The sequence below is a fragment of the Sorex fumeus genome, unplaced genomic scaffold (assembly GCF_029834395.1).
Source record: "Sorex fumeus unplaced genomic scaffold, SorFum_2.1 ptg000095l, whole genome shotgun sequence".
In the NCBI taxonomy this organism is placed as follows: domain Eukaryota; kingdom Metazoa; phylum Chordata; class Mammalia; order Eulipotyphla; family Soricidae; genus Sorex; species Sorex fumeus.
The window spans coordinates 7,980,976-7,993,585 of record NW_026606152.1 but is presented as its reverse complement, the minus strand read 5'-3'; the positions used below and the strand labels follow the sequence as shown (position 1 = coordinate 7,993,585).

Here is a 12,610-nt window from a genome sequence, read left to right as displayed (position 1 = left end):
TATTTGTTTAGAGGTGAGTATGATAAGATTTGAAATCAGGGATTGAGACATGAAGGAAACCTACCTAATTGTATGAGCAACCAGACAGTGATAGCAAATATTTCAGTTAGCCTCTTATTTATTCTGATTCTCTGTACTCCCCCAATTTGAGAAACAGATTACTATTTAGTTGCCCTGACCCACTTTTTAATTTTTTTTAAATCAGCAATCTTATTATTGTTTTCATAAAGTATTAACAGTTTAGACTTCACTTGTCTTCTTCAATCCATGATAAAGAGATTTCTACACTGAGCATTTTAATTAAAGCTGTGGTGGTGGTTTGTCAAATCCAGTGTACTGTTTTTAATTTTACCCATCTTTCCTAATTGTATGACAAATAATCATACATCATTAACCTTAAAACAACTAATGTATTATAGATGCAGCATTTAACTGACCTGTATTCTATGATTCTGTAAGTTTTATCCAAACCACACACACACCAAAAATGTAATAATACAAATTACCTTTGTATTTACAAATACAAATACAAATTGAAGTGATGTAGAGCTTCGTGTGTTTGCGGTCTTGTTTTTCCCTTTGTTGTCACTGGAGAGAGTATGGATGCTAGCGGCAGGCAGTCTGTGTCCACCCTTCTGTCTTAGACACACTGTAGAAAAGACTCCAGAAGAGAGAGTGGAAATAGTTGTTCTTAGCCAAGATAAGAGAAATGGGAGGGAGAGACCAGGAGTAAAGGCGAGTCACTAGTAAAGCAGGCCACAGTAGGCAGCTCCTGAGTGGGAGTGGAGTGCTGTAGTGAGCTGGGGTGGCCTGCTGGTGGGGTTCCCCACTGCTTTGAGAAGCTGACTGTAGAGGGTTCCTCCCTACACAGCCTTAGCGTGAGTTGAAGGTTGTATGTAAGGAGCAGTTAAGTGCTTTCATACTTGGGCAGCTCTGATCTCCTCAGTCTAACCGAGAGTTTGCTCCTCATGGACTCCATATGGGCTGGAGCGATAGCACAACGGTAGGGCATTTGCCTTGCAAGCGGCCAACAGGGGCGACTGGAGTTCGATTCCTTCGCCCCTCTTGGAGAGCCCGGCAAGCTACTGAGAGTATCTTGCCCGCACAGCAAAGCCTGGCAAGCTCCCTGTGATGTATTGGATATGCCAAACACAGTAACAATAGTCACAATGGAGAAGTTATTGGGCCCGTTCGAGAAAATCGATGAACAACAGGAGGACAGTGACAGTGGACTCCATATGTGTCTGTCTGTACTTTGTCCTGGGATGGCAGCAGGTACCTAGCATTTTGTGCAGCAGGTCCTGAAACAACACATTTGGATTGTTTCATGGCTTTTTGTCTTTCCCGAAATTTACTAAGGGGCTGCCTACTTGCCTTAACATGGTCTGAAACTTTATAATAACGAGCTTGCATTTGTTCTAAAATTTAAGGAGCAAGAGGTTAAAAAAAATATTTTTTGAGGAAATTAATGTATAAACAGTAATATACTTAACTTCAGAAGCTTTTAACATTTTTTATTTATGTTTGAAATTTTAAAGTCTAGGTTCTTAAATTTTAGTGTAATTAAAATCACCTGGAGGAATTCCAGTGTATATTGCTGGGCCCCACCCCAGTGACTTAAGAGTTCTAATGAGTTCTCATGATATGGGACCAAGGCTATACTCAAAGATAAGCAGTGGGGCTTCTAGAAATTCTAATACTGGGAACATGGACCGTCATTGTATTTGGTGAAAATTTGAGAACTGGCCAAATTTCACACACAGCCAGTCTGTGATCTGTTTTCCCTATTGTAATTTTTTGTTCCATTTGTTTCCAAATAGCTTTGAAATCTTATCAGGAGTTTCCCCAAGAGCAGCTCTTTCTTCTCCAGTCTGATTTAAAAAAAAACAAAAGCAAGCTTAAAGTGACTTTTTTACTTAATAAAAAGCAACAAGTTAGAATTGAATTCTTTTATTTCAGTCAAGTGCCTAAATATTTTTAGAGGCAATAGTACTGTACCTCTGTAGCACTGTCCTCCCATTGCTCACTGATTTTCTCGAGTGGTACTAGTAACATCTCCATTGTGAGACTTGTTGTTACTGTTTTTGGCATACTGAATACGCCACGGGGAGCTTGCCAGGCTCTGCCATGTGGGTGGGATACTCTCGGTAGCTTGCGAGGCTCTCGAGAGGGATGGAGGAATCAAACCTGGGTCGGCCACATGCAAGGCAAATGCCCTACCTGCTGTGCTATCACCCCAGCCCGTTAGAGGCAGTACACACATAAAATTGAAAAACCAGGGCTGGGGACTGGAGTGCATGCAGGAACTGGGGTTTAGTCCCTGGAACTGCATGGTTCCCCCAGCACATCCAGATGTGCACACTCCCCACTCTCCAAAAAAGGGGAAAACAGAAAAACACCAAAGACATTTATTAAGACAGATTTCTGTGTAGGAGATAAGGTGGTTGCCTTGCATGCAGCTGACTCTGCTTTGATACCTAGCATCACATGTGATTCCTAAGCACTGGAAGTAGTCATTTCTGAGCACAGAGCTAGGATAGCTTTGGAGAACCACTGGATGTGGCCTCAAAATTAAAAAAGTACAAACATTTAAAAATTAATGAAATAAGCTACTTATTGGCTAATTTGACTGCTGGGACTAAGCAGGCTGCAGAAGTACCATGGAGAGAATGTGCAGGGGGAAAACTAGGAATGTGTTTAAGAGGGGCTAGAGCAATAGGACAGTGGGGAGGGCATTTGTCTTGCATGCTGCAGACCTGAGTTTGATGTCCACCATCCTGTTTGGTCCCCTGAGGGTGCCAGGAGTGATTTCTGAGTGCAGAGCCAGGAGTAATCCCTGAGCATTGCCTGGTGTGTGGCTCAAAAAAAAAAAAAAAAACAAAACAAAGGAATGTGGGTAGGAGAGGAAATAAGTGCCATAATCAAGGGGGTGGAGAAATATCATAGTGGGTAGGTCATCTGACTTGCACACCGCTGAACCTGGTTCAATTCCCAGCATTCCATATGGTCCCCTCAGCATTGCCAGGAGTGGTTCCTGAGTGCAGAACCAGGAGCAACCCCTGAACATCACCAGTTTTGGCTCCAAACTGCCCCCCACCAACCCTCTGTCAACAAAAAAGAAAAATAAAAAGGCCATAATCAAAAAGCTACTTTAAAAAGGGAATCTGCCTGCCACAGAGGCAGGGGGAGTGGGGGGAAGAATGGGGCGGGTTGTAGGAGGGATACTGGGAATATTGGTGGTGGAGAATGGACACTGGTGACTGAAACATAAGCACGAAAGTTTATAAGTCTGTAACTATGTCACAGTGATTCATTAAAAAAAATTAAAATTTTTTTTTGATATGTTAAAAGTGTCAAACAATTTTAATGACACGTTAAAATGATTTTTCTCTAGTATATGTTACACTTTTAATTCTATTTAAAACACACAGAGATGGCAACAAAATCATCGAGTTTAATAATGGCCAAAGAGAACTCCATACTACACAGTTCAAGAGACGGGAATATCCAGACGGCACTGTTAAAACCGTATACACAAATGGCCACCAAGAGACAAAATACACATCTGGTCGAGTAAGAATTAAAGACAAGGACGGTAACGTTATAATGGATACAAAATTATAATGGTCCTTGAGTGACTAATCATGAAATAACACTAATTTAATTTTGTTGAAAAATGTACATTTATTTCATGTACGTTCTGTTGTTTATTTTGTATGTACTCTTGTGTGTATGTGAGTGTGTGTCTGTGTGAGTCTATGTAAATGGAAAAGATTGCTTGGATTCTAAAATAAAACTCATCGTTTCTTAATTTTTAATCCTTTGAAGTGGATAAGAGCAACATTAATTTTTAATCTACCCTAGTCTGTCACTTTACTGTCTGGTTTTTGACTTGCTTTGTTACAAACTATATATAGACTTACTAAAGATAAGTGGGTACATTTATTGGTTGTAGATGGTTATAAAAACTAAGAAAAGCAAGAACTACCTGATCATAATTTCCTACAGTGACCACCAGCTACAGAACCAGGATTTGCATAGAATGTTTATTCAAAGAATAAAGTAAGTTTTACAGGGGCCAGAGAGATAGTACATTGAGTAAGGTACTTGTCTTGCTTGAGGCCAACTTACGCCAGGTGTGGGCCGAAAACAAAACAAAAAATTTCCAGTCGAAATAATATAATATTAGTGTATGTCCAGTTAGTACCCAAATGAAACTATTTTTTAATATCTAATTTATTTTCATAAAAGTAGTTCACAATAATTCATTACAGATAATATTCAAACACCAATGCCACCACTGAGCACCTTCCCACCACAACAAGAGGGAAGTGTGTGAAGCTTGTTGTATTATATTCTGGAACCATTTAAGTCCATACAGAAGAGAATACAAGCAAGTATGTTAAAACCAAACAAATGTGTGCTATTTCTGGCACATAAGTGGGCTAGAGTATAAGAGGTCAAGGACATTGATGAGATTACATGGTGCTGGGGGACCAGCTTGTGGGTGTGACTGCCAAGCGACTGGAAAACTGGGGAGCTGGGGGAAAAGGCCCAGTCCCGATCCAAGCGGACTTGGAGATATCAGTCATGGGTCCCGCATACCTGGGTTTTTCTGCCGGTTCCCCCCCTTGGGTGAGGCTCATATGAGCGTGTGGAGAGTGGCCTTGAGCATGGCAGCAGTTGAGTTCTGGAGGTTTTTGGCTGCCGGGGTTCTGCTTGGGGTGGGGAGGAGAACTCAGCTCGCCCCCCTCCGAGGTGACCTGGTGAAGACAGCCTGGTGCGGGGGCAGGACATTCTGCCAAAATTAAACTTTCATATCCTACAGATGTTTTTAAATTTTAATGGAGTAGTAACTTTAAGGAATGCCTATATTGCAGTCGGTCAAATACTAAAACAAGAATTCACTTATATTGGTAGAGAAAACCTGACTGTTGAGCAAACAGTTATGATGAGGTTAACTGTAACTGGTCAAAATGAGACTCTTGAGGGGTCATGAACAGAAGAAAGATGGAAGGCACATCATCTACATGTAAATTTGTAGAGTAGTTATAGGTTGTTCTACTCAGTTATAGTTAGCTAACACGAAAGCTAAAGTATTCCAGGTGACTTAAGAAATGGATATAAAAAAAGCTTAAAAGTTTTTAAAGATATTAAGGAGCTACCTGTACTGTTACCTCAGAACAGAGACTTTAAAGGAGACACTGACCGCACAGACCTTAATTAATGGCTGAGTTTGCATGTCCAAAGAAGCCACAAGAAGAGAAAAAGCCATAAAGTAAGAAAAGACACACATAACTGGGAAAGGATTAATATCCAGAATATATACAAAGTAAAAAGAAAAGAACAAAAAGAATTCTTACAGATAACATAACTGGAAATAATTCAAGAGGAAAATATATAAGGCTTTGATTGTTGTTTGGCCACATTCATTGGTAGTAGGAGTCACCACTTCCACATTCATTGGTAGTAGGAGTCACCACTTCCAGAGGTGCATGGGGTGAAATCTGGGGGTCCTGTATGCCAGGCACGTCCTCCAAATCTTTGAGTCACTTCTCCAGCTCCTCCCAAAACACGCAGTAGTTCTCAGGGGCTCTTGTGCTCAGGGTATTATTAGCCAGTGCGGGGCTGGCTGCATGCAAGACAAGACAAACACCCTAACTTCTGTACTCTCTGCCCCTCTCCCCCAATATGTGTAATATATATATATTTTTTGGGGGTGGGCAACCACACCTGATGATGCTCAGGGTTTATGCCTGGCTCTACACTCAGGAATTACTCCTGGCAGTGCTCCAGGAGCCATATGAGGTGTGAGGGGTTGAACCTGGGTTGGCCACGGGCAAGGCAAATGTCCTCCCCGCTGTACTATTATTCTGGCCCCTCCCCCTAAAATATTTCTTAAGCTTAATATACATTGTATATAACTGAATTTATGGTAAATAAAATGGGATAAATTATTATTTTCATATACCCAAAGTAATTTATTTGAAATTATAGTAAACAAGAAAGTATTTTTAAAAAAACCTTTGCTTTTCAAACAACTAAGAACAGTTCAACATGTAATGGGGGAAAAAGAAAGCACCGCCATTGCAGAAAAAATTAGAGAAAAACGTTTAAATAACAGAAACTTTTCTTCTAGGCTGTTGTATTTTCTCTGTACAGTATACCTGAAAAACAAAATGTGCTCATTTAAACCTTTGCTTACTATTAAGTCATTTGCTATATTTATGTGAATGGATAAATAACAGGTTTACCCAACTATCTTTAATGACCTTGTTAGGAAAACACTGATGTTCAGTGGTGCTACACTACAGTTATGCTGTGCTGAAACTGTATGCAGTACCCATTGGACCTGCTCTCTAAGCTGTGCCCATCTGGAATTATGAATTGTCAGGGTAGCCATTCTAAACACTTACAGATGAGTACCCTCTTCTGATGCTGTTGCCCAACAGGTGAGGACTAATGAAGAAGAAATTTTGAAGGCTCTTGTTGAGCTTTATGTCATTCCTTTGAGAAAACAAGGACTGTTTAAAGGTACTTTCTGTGAGAGTTCAGCAAGAATTTTATGCTTATATTGGTAACATGGCTTTATGCCCACTGGAGAGTTATTAAAGTCATTATAACAGTACTTACATCATTCATCTTTGTCTGCAAGTCCCATTTCTACTAATGACATATGAACTGGATAATGTTCATCTTCATACAAAGTGACTATTTGTTCTGGAGCCTGAGCCTAAAATGAAAAGATATAGCTGTCAATAAGTGTCTTCTGCATTTTCTCTCCTACATCTGGTTACTTTGGAAGTAAAAGACATTAAGTTTATGATATGTGAACTATTCATTCATAAAGTATTTGTGATGGTTTCACATCTTTTTATGTGAAAAAGTTCCATTCAAAAGTCCCATTCTTTTCATGTTGTTTTCCTAGATGGGGCCAATAGACTTTATTACACTTTGTGTTAAAATTCATAAAGTATTATGTATGCTGTGCATGAACTGACCAAATTTTGAACATTACTGTCAAAAGTGAATGTGTGTGTGTTTACACTAACTTGCCCTGTGTATTATTTTCAGTGGCTTCAGAGAAGGTGTGCAGTTATTTATGCCCCTCTACACATACTAAAAACATGACAGGTAAAGATATTTTTCAAAAGCACTTTCTACTGAGAGCACTGTTTCATTAGGTTCTTTGTATTGGAATGGGGAAGAGGCTGGGGGGAGGGCTCCCAAGTAATGTTCAGGGTATGGGGCTTACTCCTAGCAGTCCAGAGATTTGGTGCTAGGGACCTCTAATCAAACTTAGTCCCTAGGTTTTTTCTTTTTAAAAGCCATATCCAGCAGTGTTCAGCACTTTCTTCTGTTTCTGTGCAGAGATCACTCCTGGCAGGGCTTGGGAGATCTTACGTGGTGCTAGGATCAAACCTGGGTTGGTCATGTACAATGCAAGCACCTTATTCTATCTCTCTAGTCCAGAATTCATTCTTTCCATTTTAAAATATATTCAGAGATACCATGACTTAGAACAGTACTGATGTTACTGTTTTAGGCTTACAGTGCTACTATTCCACATGGCTGGAGTGTCACTCTCCTTCACTAGATCTTAACTGGTAGCCTCAGTTCCATTGGCAGTAGCAGGCTTTGTTTTCACTGGTCATATCTGTTCCTTTGCTTTGTTTCTTAATACTCTACATATCAGTTAGTTAGCACACATATCATAACTTAGGTTCCCAAACTTCTGTGGCTCACTATCTTTTTTTTTCAGAAAAAAAATATTCAGAGGGGCTGGCAATCCGGGTTTGATTCCCAGCATCCCATATGGTCCCTGGGACACCGCCAGGAGTAATTCCTGAGTGCAGAGTCAGGAGTAACCTCTGTTCATTGCCAGGTGTGACCCAAAAAGCAAAAAAAAAATTAAATAAATAAATTATTCAGCATCCCCTGGAAATGTGCCTTTAAGTGAACAAAGCCTATCTTAATCACATCTGCACTGTGCTTGCTGCCCTGGCCTCCAACCCTTCTGGCCTCCTTGGGGCATGGCACTGCTGACTTTCGGAAATGTTAAATTAGACCAACTGGACAAAATGCTCATTCTTGACATAGCCAGTACCATCAGGAACCCCCAAATTTTGGGTTCCCAAATCAGAGGAGATTGGCATTGAATAACAGTGGTGAGGAATCTGGTGAATTGGTGTTATATATCTAGCAGACTACTGTTTTGGAAGGCAGATCTAACGTTCCTAGATTTTATCATATTTAACTAGAAGTCAAATACTTCCTGGGTAAAATTGTCCTATTTAAAAAAACTTCGAAATGAAACAAGTACAAGTCAGCTTCTGCTGTAGGCTACCCCGCTTATGATTTTTTTTTCTTTTTGGGTCACACCCGGCAATGCTCAGGGGTTACTCCTGGCTCATGCACTCAGGAATTACTCCTGGCAGTGCTCGGGGGACCATACGGGATGCTGGGAATTGAACCTGGGTTGGCCATGTTGGCTGCGTGCAAGGCAAACGCCCTACCCACTGTGCTATTGCTCCAGGCCCCCACTTATGATATTTAAAACCTCTAAACAAAGAATACTTACATTGAACATCATTTGGAGTTGTTTTGGGGGGAGGTCCCCAAGAAAATGATGGGGGTTTGGAAGCCAGGTCCAGCTTGTAGGGTTCAGTGGGTTGAGGGGTTCAGTGTTCGGGTCTGGTGGTTTAGTGTTGCATGGGCCCAAACATTCTGGTCTTCCTAGACATTCTTTAGGGTACAGCTCAAGTGTCACTGGCCTGTCCTAATTATTCACTTTTTCTAAAAGTACTTTCGTGCCTACTATGAATATACTACTCTGTCCTGTAGATGAGAATAATTATAATTGCTTTTTGCAATCCCCTTATTACCTGAAATTTCTACCGTATACTAGCAAATGTTTCCCTTATTGACTTTCATAAGTTCTTTGATTAAAGGATACTCATTCTTGTTATGGGAGGTTGGGGAATGTGACTAAACCTAGCAGTTCTCAGGGCTTACTTCTGGTTCTATGGACAGGGGTCAGTCCTGGCAGTGGTTAGGGGACCATAGATGAAACCTGGAAACAAACTAGGTTTGGCCATATGCAAGGAATACAACTTAATTTCTACAATTTCTCCAGTCCATTCTTGGTATTTTATTCTACTTGTTGCATCAATGTTAATATAATTGAGGGCTAATAAAACGATGGTTAAATATACCTGGGTCATCATTTTAACAAGCCTCAAAATTAGTCCTACTTTATTTACACTTTTTTCCCCCTTTAAAGCATTTTTACTTTGAACTGTGTAGGTTCATTTTAGAAAGTTAATAGGGACCCTAGAAATAGCTTCAAAAGAACTTTGGCATTTACCACTGAAGAAGCATAAAGTTGTTTTCCTTGAAGACAGTCTATCATGGCCCACAATGCTTCCATGCTCCATTTAGGACAATATGGTATTCTTGTCTTTCCTAAATCTCTTAAGGGTGGTTTAAACCCTGCCAAGAGAACCTTTATGGCTTGGGTTGGATACTGCATAAGATGAAGAGGAATTTGACGTAATCTGTCACAAAAGAAATTCTTAGCATTCTTAGAATGTCACAATTACAATTAAAATTTTTAAATGGGAAATATTTATGACATTTAATTTAGCAATAATTTTTAAAATATGACACCAAACCAACAGGCAACAAAAGAAAAATAAAATTGTATAATGTCAAAATTTAAGATGTGCAAAGGCCACAATTCATAGTGGCAATCTGCAGGATGAAACTGTACAGAAATAGGTCTTTCTCCAAGTAAGATGTATAAGAGGCCTACAAGAACATGGGAAGATATGGAGCATTACTGATCTTTAAAGAAGTGCTTATCAGTCAACAAAATACCTCAGTCTCACTTGGATCAACAACCAAATGAAAAGCTGATGAGTATGTGTCAGAGAAACTCGGACTTTCCAGTAACTCAGAATGTTAAAATGGTATAGTTGCTATATGGCACAATTTGGTGCTTCCTCAAATTCTAAAAATAGTCAGTCATTATGATGGACTATCTATATGGCACAATTGCTATATGGCACAATTTGGTGCTTCCTCAAATTCTAAAAATAGATAGTCATTATGATGGACTTCTGGGTATATAGCAAGCCATTTAGATAGATTTGCACTGTCATACTCATGGCATGATTCCTAATAGCTAGAAGATAGAATCAACCCGAATTGTCAATTAATCTATTAATTGATAGATTAATAAAAAGCAGTATGGTAAAATATTACTCAGCCTTACCCAAAAAGGAAGAAAATTCTGATAGGAACTTGAGGATGCTAAGTGAAATAAAGACTGAAAAATGTAAATACCATATGATTCCATTTACATGAGATAGCTACAACAATCAAATTAATAGAAATAAACAGAATGTTGTTTCTTAGGGACTGATGAGAAGGGATTGTGGAGGAGTTATGTGTAATGAGCACAGTTTCAGTTTTTCGAAACAGAAGTTGTGGAAATTAGGTACACAACAGTGTGAGTACAGTTAATATTGAACCTTCAAATTTTCAAAAGTTGAGATTAAATCTACTTCTAATATGTGCCGATAACAACTGAAAGTCATGATGGCTAAAATGGGAAAACATCTCCACCCTGCTCACCATATCCCAGGTAACCAAAGTCATCCTAGATATGGCTGTCCGTTACTTCAAACTATACTGTAAAGCTATAGTAATCAAAGTAGTGTGGCGCTGATGAATAAGGGTAGACTGACAAATGGAATAGAATTGAGAGTTCAGAGATAGATTCTCAAGTGCATAGACAATTAAATCATCAATAAAGGAGAAAAAAAAGAAGGAAGTGGAGCAAGAAAAAGCCATGTCAACAAGTGGTGCTGCAAAATGGATCACAGCCTTGATATCAGACCAGAATTTATATTGATAAAAAACATAGGCAGACCATTTCATGACACTAAACTCTGAAGTATCTTCAATGATTCAGTGCCATTTGCCAGGGAAACAGAAGCAATGATAATAGGGACTAGATCAAATTAAGAAGCTGCAAAAGAAATGACTAGGAAAAGGACATCCAAAAGCATGTGAGAAAATATTTTTCCCATCATTCTGACAAAAGATTAATATCAAAGATATATAATGCACTGGTAGTCAAAAAGAAAGAAAACCATTAACTCCCATCAAAAACTGGAGATGACCATAAATTTCCTCTAGAAGACAAAAAGATGACTAACAGGTGTACAAAGGTACGTTTTGCATCACCATCTGGGAAATCAAAACAGATAGCTTACACCAATTAGCCTGGCACACATCATAAAAACAAAACAAAAATCCAAAACCAACCAATATTGGTATGGATTTAGGGGGAAAGGGTTCCTCATTCACTGCTGGTGCTAATATCAACTGGTCCAACTCTTTTGGAAGAGTATGGATACTTCTCAATAGACAAAAAGTTAAGCTTCCAAAAGACACTCTGAGATTCCATTTCTTGGCATCTATCCTGGGGCTGGAGCCATAGCACAGCAGGTAGGGTGTTTGCCTTGTGAGCAGCCAGCCCGGCTGAGCCGGGTTCAATTGCTCCGCCCTTCTCAGAGAGCCTGGCAAGCTACCGAGAGTATCTCACCCGCACGGCAAAGCCTGGCAAGCTACCCGTGAAGTATTCAATATGCCAAAACACAGTAACAACAAGTCTCAAAATGGAGACGTTACTGGGCCCGCTCGAGCAAATCGATGAACAATGGGAGGACAGTGACAGTGACAGTGGCATCTATCCTAAGAGCTCAAAAACTATTCAGAAAAGTCATTTGCACTCATATGTTCATTGCAGCACTACTCACAAAGTCAAAATCTGGAAACAACCCAAGTGTTCAAGAACAGGCGATTAGAAAAAGAAACTGGTATTTATGCACAGTGATGAAATGCAATTTGCTGCTATGGGGATGGATCTGAAGAGTGTGATGTTGAGTGTAGTTAATTAGAAGGAGGGAGATACAGAATGGTCTGTCATGTGAGATATAAAGAAGCAGTAAAGAAATAGCATGCACAAAGACAACAGAAATGAACCAGTTTTCAGCAGGAAGCTTACCAAGGTAGGGAGGTAGGGGAAGGGTAATAGAATGGTAAGTGGGGACATGAACAATAGTGGTGGAAACAGATAATCTGGTCGGTGTGGTGCTAGAATATTTTATGCATGAAAACCCTAGCAATTAATAATGCTGTAAATCTCTGTGCCGTGAAAAAATGTCCATTTTTATGTATCAAAAATACGGGTACAATTTCTGTTGGAAGGCATATGGTGAAAAAGGAACCCTCATCCATTGCTGGTAGGAATGTATTTGGTCCAACCCTATGTAAAACATAGGGTTTTATCTCTTCTTTTCTCTTAGAAGAGATAAAATCTTCCCAATAGTAATAAAGTCTTCCCAACAGTCAACAGTATATTGAACCCAATAAACTCAGAATCGAGCTTCCATATGACTCAGCAATTCCATTTTGGGTGTCTCCCCAGGGTAGAAAAGTCCTGGAAATGGGCAGTTGTAATGACTGTACATTGTATTGTGAAACAATGTCAAGTCTATACTGAAATTGTAAATTTTATAATAATTAATCACAACTAAAA

At 39.5% G+C, this 12,610-nt stretch overlaps 2 protein-coding genes across 2 annotated transcripts in view; one reads left to right on the top strand and one right to left on the bottom strand.

The window, feature by feature from the left end:
* CENPJ (centromere protein J) overlaps positions 1-3,719 on the top strand; it is a 58,882-nt gene extending 55,163 nt beyond the window's left edge. Inside the window, exon 17 of the mRNA XM_056132801.1 lies at positions 3,432-3,719. Coding sequence (XP_055988776.1) covers positions 3,432-3,624 — 193 coding nt within the window. The 3' untranslated portion in view covers positions 3,625-3,719. The remainder of the gene's footprint in view (positions 1-3,431) is intronic.
* Positions 3,720-6,634: 2,915 nt separating this feature from the next.
* RNF17 (ring finger protein 17) overlaps positions 6,635-12,610 on the bottom strand; it is a 195,667-nt gene continuing 189,691 nt past the window's right edge. Inside the window, 2 exon segments of the mRNA XM_056133014.1 lie at positions 6,635-6,733; positions 9,368-9,557. Coding sequence (XP_055988989.1) covers positions 6,635-6,733; positions 9,368-9,557 — 289 coding nt within the window.